Raw genomic sequence first — 10,115 nt, forward strand, 5'->3', positions numbered from 1 at the left:
TTGACCACTACCCTCTGGATGTGACCATCTAACCAATTCCTCCCCCACGGGACAGTCCACCCATCAAGTCCATACCCCTCCAGTTTAGAGAGAAAGGTGTTGTGGGGGACCATGTCAGAGGTCCAGATAGAGGACATCTGTAGCCCTTCCCGTGTCCACTGATGTAGTCGCTCCATCATAGAAGGCCACTAGGTTAGTCAGGCAGGACTTGCCCTTAGTGAAGCCATGCTGGCTGTCTCGAATCACCTCTGTGTTCTCCATGTGCCTTAGCATAGCTTCCAGGAAGAGAAGATTAATCTTCTTTTGAAGAAGATAATGGTGTATGATGGAGACTGTAATTATGGTTTCATTCTTTGGTTGTCTTTCACAGCCTAGAGACCTTCTACTTTCAGTTTTAGCTTTCTTTGTCTCAGAATGTACTACTTCTCCACTGTGACGTGAAATTTCAGTATATGTTATCCAAGCTGATCATCACTACTAAGAACTTTTAAACGTTGTTAATATCAGAGGACGTTGCAAGTGATTAAGGAAAAAGTTAACAGAACTAGGCTTCAGTTTGATTGTCATATGAGGACCGTGGTATTTTTGACTTTGTTTCCACTAAGCTAAGATTCTTCTTTAAATCTATTTCAGTCGTTAGAAGCATTGGAATATATACATTCTAGCTATTTCCATTTTGTTATTTATCCCTCCAAACCTGGAGGACTGCTTGTCTTCATCTGTTATGAGGAGATATCTTAAGGTGGTCTAAGGATTTCCACTACTTCTACAACCTCGATCTGGGTCTTCTCAGAATTCGTGTGCACACTCTTTGAGTGTTCAGAAGAATGCTTCATCTGCCCCTCCTGGCTATGTTTCTTGTTGCTGTAACACGTGAAGCTAGTGATCTTCAGGCCTGGATATGGGATTTTCTACTTAAAATTTCTGCAAAATACTGTGGCTTTGTATCTTCATCAAACTGTCAGGAACCTTGAATTTAACACATTTTGTTTTTTTCAAACCTGTATGCTTAATTGGAGAGGCTAGGAAGCTTTAAATCCCAATCCTTCTGTCTCTGGATTTGTGGACTAAGATGGTCAGAAGCATATTCCTAACTTATATTTAGGTTATGTGATGCTTTTATTAATTACCAGGGAAAAGAAGTTTCAGTTTGATTACTGCCTTGTGGAGTTAGGTTTTATATTCAAGGTGGGCATCTTTCAAACTTCTGAACTAAGGAAATTGCTCTGCTAGGTTTGAAATCATTTTTATGTCCTGCTTAAGGTTCTTGAATATTTAGTAAAACCCAATGTCTGAAAAAAAAACCCCAACAAAATAAAAACCAAACAAACCGATGAGGACTGCCAGCAGTGAATTTATATGAATTAAAGAGTAGAATTGCATCTTAAGCACACCATGGTACTGAGTTACATATTCTAAAGCCCTTATGGAGCCAATAATAGAAACTTTACTTTTTTTTTTAAGTTAGGCTTGAATTTAAAACTAGAGTGCCTAATGTGAGATTGGCCTTTTCGTTCTTGTTCTTCATTACCTTACAGTAGGAGTTGATGTCTGTGTCAGAGCCAATGAGTTATTAACTCATACGGCATGTAATCAAGGTGGTATGCTAGTCAGTAATGTCCCTACCTTTGGTAAATTTACCAAAATGAAGGAAAACTACATTTTTGGTGGTGTTTTTTTGATTTTTTTTTTTTTTTTCCAAAATGGAATAGAAAAAAAAATACAAGGGTAGATAAAGCTCATAGATGAGGAAGCATAGCTGGCAGGGCCAAGGATAATGAGGCAGATTTCTAATGTCTTAAACATTTCTAATTTCTAATGTCATAAAAATTGGAATGCATCACGATGATGCAGAATGAATGCTAAAAAAATTGGATGCATCATGATGCTGCAGAATGAATGCTAAAATACTTTCCAGTCCATTGGTAAGTTAAGGGGGTCACTAGCTTATACTAAAGATAAAAACAATTATAATTGGAGTAGCAGGGAATATTTAGGGTACATGGGAAATTGTAGAGAGCGAAAGCTATGTCCCTTGTAAAAATGAGAAAGGTAAGTTCTTGAAATAACAAGATTAGTAGAGAAAATAAAGGAAAGTCTTTTACTTTTCAATAGAAAATAATTAACATTGTATATTCCTATCTGTATCATAATGGGAATTAAGCTTCATTGACATTCCTTAAAATGAAAAGTTTGTTTGATAAATCTAATATACTTAAATTGCCAGACTTTTGTATGGCTTGACATATACATATACCTTATGAATCCTAGCATATGCTCTACTTGGGTAATAGCTTGATGGCTGTCAATAGAATCATAGAGCTGACTTTATGGATCTAACAAGATTCTGTACTTGGTGCTTTTCAGCCTTTTTTTCTGCTAGCAATTTAAAATAGAAACTTCACATTATTCTTAATGCCTTCAACATAAATGTTAAAATAGGTGAGGGAGAGTAAGATGGAATGATCTGGATTCTTTTGGGTGACGTTAATCCGTGTAAACTGTGTGTATTAATACACATTTTCATTTGGCTATGCAGGATAAACTGTTTAGAACATGCACCTTTGTTCAGGCAGTGAATCCGAGTATTGACAGGTATGGCAAAAAAGCATCGTAAGATGGTCTGCTAACGTTGTGCATTGGCAAGAGAAGTAATTATTGTGTTACCAGGAGAATATGGAATAGAAGGGCTTTGTGTTAAGACACCAGTGGATTTTGGTATCAGCATTTAGGAAAGGATACTGAAAAGCTGGAGGAAGTGTTTGAGTTGGAGGGGACACCCTCTCCCCCCCTACTTTACTGCCAAAGAGAAAGGACTGTTTAACGTTCATAAAGTTACTTGTTTGGGGTCTGATTGTGTAAGTCTTGTTATGGATCATGGTGGCAAACAGGGACACTATTACCCTCCCCTTCCTGGCACTGGTGAGGTCCCACCAGGAAGTCTGTGCTCAGTTTTGCCCCCTGCACCCCAGGCTAAAAAGACTTGGAGAAACTGGAGGGGGTCCAGCAGGATGCGGTGAGCATGGCGAGGAGCCTAGGGTGGGTGGCCTACAGGGAGCACTTGAGGGAGCTGGGCTCGTTTAGTGTGCTGAAGAGGAGGCTGAGGGCAGAGCTCATAGCAGCCTCCAGCTAACTGAGTGGGAGTTGCAAAGACCATTGAATCCAAACTGCTTCCGGTAGCACCAGATGGCAGCAGTCATAAACTGCAGCTTGAGAGGCTGAGCATGAGTTTTGGCCCGGAGGGCAGTGTGTCACTGGAGCAGGTTGCCTAGTGGGGTTTTGGAGCCTCCATTCTTGGAGACTTTCCAGTCTCCACTCTGAATCCATGACTGATATTGCTATCAACCAATGTTTTTTGAGATTGTGAAAGTGCGAACAGGACATAGGATACCAAAAAATCTTCGGAGACGACAATATTTCTTTCAGGAAACCTTGAAAATTATTTTCTATGTCATCAGTTTGTTAGTATTTGTAAGATTCCTTGTTTATTTTGTTAGAAAGCAACTTCTTTGAAGACTGCCAGGCATTGTTAGGTGTTACTAATGGTACTATACTAAGAAGACCTTCCATTGCAGAGGTGTTACTTGTAGTCAGGTATGACAAAATTAAAATACGTAGTTCTTCAAGTTTTGATCTTTTTCAGGTTGCCATCATGTGTTTTATGACCATTTCTTTGAAAATTTTAACCATAACTTTTATACAGTTGGAACTTTGTCACCAGTGCATAAGGAATATCTCAGTATTTTTAGGCAGTAATCTGTAATTAAAAACATGTTTGTCTGTCCACAGAGCCTCCTTGTAACAGTGTGTTAGGGAGGAGCATTGGTAGCCTGGAGTCAGCTTTGTTCCAAGCTGTGTGTCGTTTGTCTAACACTGTTGTTTCTGAAGGTGAAGCTTCACTAGATAGTGTCTCATCTCAGTTCCCAGTCATCAGGCTGTTCTGGAGGGAAGTGGTGCTGCTATCCCTTCTCTTGCCCTCTGCCGGTACACACGTTTTCCTGATAACGCATTCCCACTCTTTCCTTTGCGCTGCCTAATTCGTGTTCATTTAATCTATTAATAATCTGTTGAATATGTTAAAGCAGCAGAAAATCCATCCTGCCAAAGAGAGTAGTCTTGTTTTATCTGTGATCTTGTTGAGTAAGCCAAGATGTTAATGTCGATTGTCTTGACTCAGGTTAAAAATTGTGAGAGACCAGACTTAATGGGAACTTGGTATCTCTTTTGGGTATTAATAGGATTAAAGGCGTGCAGTGCGTTACGCATAGCCCTTTGCATCTTAAGAATAAAGGATCCCATACAGTTCCAATATAGTTTCTGTGACTGGCGATGTGCAAATTCATTAGGATGCATTGGGATGGGAGTTCCTCTGAAATCTGACACACAAAAATAAATGGCTAAGGGTTGAGACTTCATGTCAGATTCCTGGTTTGAGAGAAAAGTTTTCTTCTGACTACTTTGACGTCTTCACGTCTGCATTCCTATTTGTGTGTTAAGGCTGATAGATATTTTTATTATGCACTTTTACACAGGAACTTTATTATCATTCCCTTGTTGAAAATCAGTCTTGCACCTCAGTGTTCTGAGAATAACCTGAGAAAGCGTTCTAGTCACTCAAAATTTTCCCTTGTTAGTGTGCGTGGTTTGTTTTTTAAAAAATTGAGTTGGGATTGGCTTGTGCCATCTATCTTGACTCTCCTTTCTGTTCATGAACAGCACCGTTTTGGACCCACTTGGAATAGGCATATAACCATATCTGGCAGCATCATTCTTTCTGGTGTTGGACTTTGTGAACTCAGCTCTCATGTTTCATCCTGTATGTAAACATAAAAGAATGATAAGCTATATGGAACTTTAAAAGGGCTAATGTCAGAAGGCTCCCTTTTGGAGCCAGTCATGCTTCTGTCTTACCTTCTGTGCATAATTTCCCTGCATGCTGACTCTCGCACTAAAATAATAAACTTTTTCCTATTAACTTCAGAATCAAATAGGGACAGTTATTTTTGAGTAATGAAGTAACATTTCTGCCCTAGTGTGAAGTTCAGTAGTTAACAGGCTTTGCTTTTAATGTAACTTTTTCATGTTCTTTTCAGATGGAGATCTTATAACAATTTTTGATAGCTCAGATCTTTCCTTTGCAATTCAGTGCAGTAGGATACTTAAGCTGACATTGTTTGGTAAGTATAGAAGATTGTTTGTCTTCTTTTTTTTTTTTAATAATGTTTATTAAAATTCAGGCAGTGGGCTTCACTGGAAGGTACTAAAAACTTTCAGTTTGTCACCTCAGAAGAATGAAATCAGTAAGTTAAAAATACTGGATTAGTACATGATATCTATTTTCTCTTGATGTTTCATGTGACATTTGAACTTACGGAAACTGAAACTACTTCTTTTTTTATAAGATTGCTTAAAGTATTTGGCATACATATATATGTGGTCAATGGTTTTTTCTTAATGTTATTTTCCATGTTACCTTCCATTCCAGCATTTATGGGGTTTTTTTCACAGGTGCGTGAGAAATTTAAGATGATTGTCTTGCTGTGTTCCGAGTACACTGCTAAAAACTAACATTAATTGCTTAAAGTTTAATAGATTTTAACATTTATCCTTTGGCCTTTGTATAAAATAGTTCTTTATTTTCAAGCTACTATTGGTAAATTAGCACAGAGTTCCAAGGAATCCCAGGCAGCCTTTAACTTGGACACTGACCTTATTCATGAATTGCAGCAGTGTTGTGTATGCTGCATTAGTTCTAAAGGCGCTTTCTAAAGGGACAGCTTTCCACAACCAAGTATGATATTTGTATTGCTCAGGGTATATTCATGGAAATGAGTAAATGATGCAGAAACTTACCGCAGACTTTACTCTGCAGTTCTGGTAGTGTGGATTATGCTGAACTGAGATTATATTAAAGGAACAGTAAGTTCTAGAATGAGTTCAGTCTGTGTTGACTAAACTTCGTCACTTTAAACTCCACAGAGGATGATGATGCTACAAGCAAGTAAAAGTTGGGAATATTTTTTTTTCAATTTTAAACTGGATGTCAAAATGTTACTACAGTCTTAAATTTATCTAATTGCTGTTTTGCAGTGAATGGACAACCAAGACCCCTAGAATCTAATCAGGTGAAATATCTGCGTCGAGAGCTGATAGAACTTCGCAATAAAGTCAATCGTTTACTGGACTGCTTAGAACCACCAGCTGAACCAGGGCTTTCCACTAATCTGCCTGAAAGTGGTAGGCAGCCTGGCAAAGTATTGTTTGGTTTGATTTGCCAAGTTGTGTGTTGTTTAACAAAGTGACAAATGGAGGCTTGAATACTGGTTGCGATCATTCGTAATTGTTGCTTGATGGTCCAGAACTTAGTTTTTAATGCTTCAGTTATTTCAGAGGCAGAATTTTTATTCAAATTATCTGGAGTAAAGCACTAAGTTAACTTAGGAATAGAACTTCAACGTATGAGTTATTGTTGTAATGTATGAAAGTGCTGTAACTAACACTTGTGAGTCACCGCAACATTTTGAGAGGGCTTTGAGCTGAATTAATAGTTTGTTGTTGCTGAAGAGTTCTTGCTCGCAGCTGAGCACTCCCACTGCTTACTTTGGGCTAGCTCTGGTGCTTATCTTGTCATGTTGCTAAGCAAGTTTGATTCGCTAAAACAGTAAAAAGTGAATTCAGCAAAAATTATATCCACTTTTTTTGCCAGGTTAGGAAATTGAATCCACACATTTTGAGCTCAGACCAGCATTAGAGCTGTCTCAGGGTAAGCAGCACAAGGGTGCAGGTAGGGGTGGGAAAGGATTATCGGGGGAGGGCAAAACAGGGAAGGAAGTTGTCTTCTCCCAGTTTTGAGGCATTGATCTCCTAGCTTAGGGCTGTTGTACTGTAAAAACTATACCTTTGTGCGCTTAACTACAGATTTTGGGTGAGCTGGACACAGAAAATAATGACACAAAGTCATGGAGTACAGTGTTCTGAGTAAAGAGGCGAACTGAGAGCTCCAGCCTTTCTTTTAGGAAACGCTGCTTTTGTATTTTACATTTTGAAGTTTTATTGGTTGTATTATTTAAAAAATCCCAGCTCCTGTTCCTACAATATAAGCAATTACTAATTTCAGTGGAATACCGTGGATTCTGGTTGTAAACCATTTGGAAGGAGGTTAGGGTGATGATCTTAGAGTGTAAACAAAAGTCTACCCAGTCTAAACCCTATCTGCACTTGTTTGTTTTTAAGAGAAAATGTAGCACTCCACTAGGTAAGGGGTTTCTGAGTGATTCAGTGTTACTTGTATAATTGCAAAGAGATGAACTTCACCTGTCAGCTTAGGAAGAATCTGGGGAGAAGGGGATAGAACAAAACAAAAACTGCGGTTGATAAAACACTGTAATAAACTGGAACCTATTCTGTAAGTTTTCTTAATTTTGAATTCTCTGTAGGCAAGTCATACCAGAACAAGTTGTTTGAAGCAGGAGCTTTGTACCTTTGAATTTAAGACAGTGTGATACGTGATACTGATACTCCACGGTGTCAGTGTATCTTTAAGTAACTGTACAGTGAAACCTAAGCTTTGTGATTCATCACAGTTTCAGATACATCACTGATTCATCACTGTTATCCTAACATAAGCATTTCAACAGTTAAAACATTTAAAAAAACCCCCACAACTATGCAATTTTAAAGTTGCTGTAGTACAATATATATGTATGATGGTGTTTCAGTTCGCAAGAATTAATAACTGGGCATTTTGTTTTGTAGATGCTGTAGATGGTAGGGAAGAAAAGCCTGCTGCTGCTGACTCTAATGTTAAGCCATCTACTCAAGTTATAGCAGCAAGCATGTCTGCATTTGATCCGCTAAAGAACCAGGATGAAATCAGCAAGAACGTCATGTCAGCGTTTGGCTTGACAGATGATCAGGTGTCAGGTAAGAATACATCTTATGAAAAGGAAAGCAAAACCTGTTCATAATCGATGACTCAAATCTTCATTTGTAACAAAGCATTTGCATTTTGGATGTATTAAGCTATGTTCTGTGTTCACTATTTCTTTTCAGAATTCTAAAACTTGGTGTATTAAGGTGTTGTAACTGTGTTTGCTAACTTCTGTATACAAAATGTTGAAATGTTGCTGTTGGTTTTAGCATTGTGTTTTAGCTTGGAGTAGAAAATGGCTTAAGATTTTTTATTTGAATTATTTAAAGCTATTGTGTAGAGTAACTTAATTGGTATCTGCCAGTGATAGAAAAACAGTATCCACTGCTCTGCCTTAGGCTTTGACCTTGCAGTTCATGTTCTTGGCTTGTGCTTCTGCTGTTTGGGTCAGTCAGAATGTTTTGTACGACCCTGCCTTTCCTCTGTTTCATTTCAAAAGTAAATAGTGTCAACTTTTTTACTGTTAACAGAAAGGAATAACATACTTGTCTGAATTATATTTATTCTTGAAGATCTGCATGACTGTTGGCCCTACCTAGTAGTAGAATGCTAAACATACAAAACCTGATTATACTAAACTGAATGCAGTCAACTTAAGATGGGATAACTGAAGCTGGAAAAGCAACATAGGACATAATAGCGAGTGTGGTGCAGAATATAGAGAAGTGATTTTGCACAGAATCTGCGTGGGTCTGGCAAGGTTTCATGTAGCATTGAAACCTGAAAATAAAACTGCTGTTAGCCAACAGGATTTGCTGTGTATTCTCAACTTTAGAGCAAGTAAATTTTATGTGATGTGTGAAGTAATGATACAGATGGGCAAACTAATAGCAACTGGAGCTCGTTTTTACAGTACGGCTGCCTTGACAAAAGTGTGGAGTGATAGGAATAGATCTGCACTGTGTGACTGCGACTGTGCAGGATCCAAGGCTGTACCCGCAGACAGAGTGGTTGTCTTCAGATTGGGGTACTGGTCTGTGGATCAGGCCTGTTGAGTGATCTCTTCTTCCATGGCACGTTTTGGGTATTGTCACGGCATCGTTATTTCACAAACCAGATAAAGGTTTGATGGTACTTGAAAACTTACAATGGGCTACCTCTGAACAATGAAGTGATAGAGTAGAATGTGAAGTACAACTAGCAGAAAATTGGAGCTAATGTTTGAAGGAGATGGTTTGTCTTTTGGTACAAAGCCTCGGTGTCAGTTAATGCTTTGATCATAGCATCAGTGATACTTCAATGTTTATGCGTCTCCATAATTCTTCTGACAGAGTGAACTGACTTGACCATGCTTTGAATGTACAGAGAACTTAACAGAGGACCGTTTAAGCAGGATATAAGAAATCCCATTTCTAAAGCTATAATCCTGCAGTTACGTGTATAAAGGCAAAACCAGAAGTAGGCAGATTTGATTCATTTTCCCCCTAATAAGGGTAACATGAAAACACAATTAAGGGCTTGTTGGATGCATATTTATATTGTGTAAATATAACTTTCTTAAAATTGAAAGTGAATTTGCAGCAATTCTAATTCTTGTACTTAACTTTAAGCATGTATTTGAAAGTAGTGTCTCGTGGGTAGCATTCATGTAACTAATAGCTGGAAAGTTCCAGGTTTAAGCTCCCTTGTTTCTAACAAAATACTTTGCATTTAATTGTATTATATTATAGCCACTCACATGCATATTTCTGAACTTCTCGCTAATGTAGAGAAAGCCTGAATTCTCTGTTTCCATGCTTTCTTTGGGTGCTAGCTGGAATATTTTCAGAATTATTGAAGCTGACAATTGCTTTTAGACTGAAGCCTGCCATATCCTGTCTGGGAGTGTGAGTTTAATACATTCCTTGGAGGTTTTCTGTTCACATGCTGTATGACTGTTGGTAAAACACTTTGTTGCGTGGGCCCATGTGGGCCACAGTAAAACACTAGCGCATTTGAACAGTTTCACGCAGCCTTGCACCTTTGCTCCAGATGAGAAAGAATAGGTACGTAAGTGCATATTCTGTCCACACGTAGCAAGTCTTCAGTGTACGTGTGCAAGGTTAACACCTGAAGCTGTGGAAAAACCATGTTGTCACGCAGGGTTTTATCCCACGAACAGGTCAGGTTCCTTGGAAGGATGAAATTTGAGTGGCCTAGAGACAGGTGGAAACATGCCCCCCCCCCCCAATATTTTTCAAAGGGG

At 38.5% G+C, this 10,115-nt stretch overlaps 1 protein-coding gene across 2 annotated transcripts in view; it reads left to right on the top strand.

The window, feature by feature from the left end:
• TFG (TRK-fused gene) overlaps positions 1 to 10,115 on the top strand; it is a 23,147-nt gene that overhangs the window by 4,623 nt on the left and 8,409 nt on the right. For both annotated transcript variants that reach the window (XM_019474772.1, XM_019474773.1), the window contains exons 3-5: positions 5,094 to 5,177; positions 6,091 to 6,237; positions 7,756 to 7,923. In XM_019474772.1, coding sequence (XP_019330317.1) covers positions 5,094 to 5,177; positions 6,091 to 6,237; positions 7,756 to 7,923 — 399 coding nt within the window. The remainder of the gene's footprint in view (positions 1 to 5,093; positions 5,178 to 6,090; positions 6,238 to 7,755; positions 7,924 to 10,115) is intronic.

Source organism: Aptenodytes forsteri, unplaced genomic scaffold (genome assembly GCF_000699145.1).
Source record: "Aptenodytes forsteri isolate BGI_AS27 unplaced genomic scaffold, ASM69914v1 Scaffold61, whole genome shotgun sequence".
NCBI classification, from domain to species: Eukaryota; Metazoa; Chordata; class Aves; order Sphenisciformes; family Spheniscidae; genus Aptenodytes; species Aptenodytes forsteri.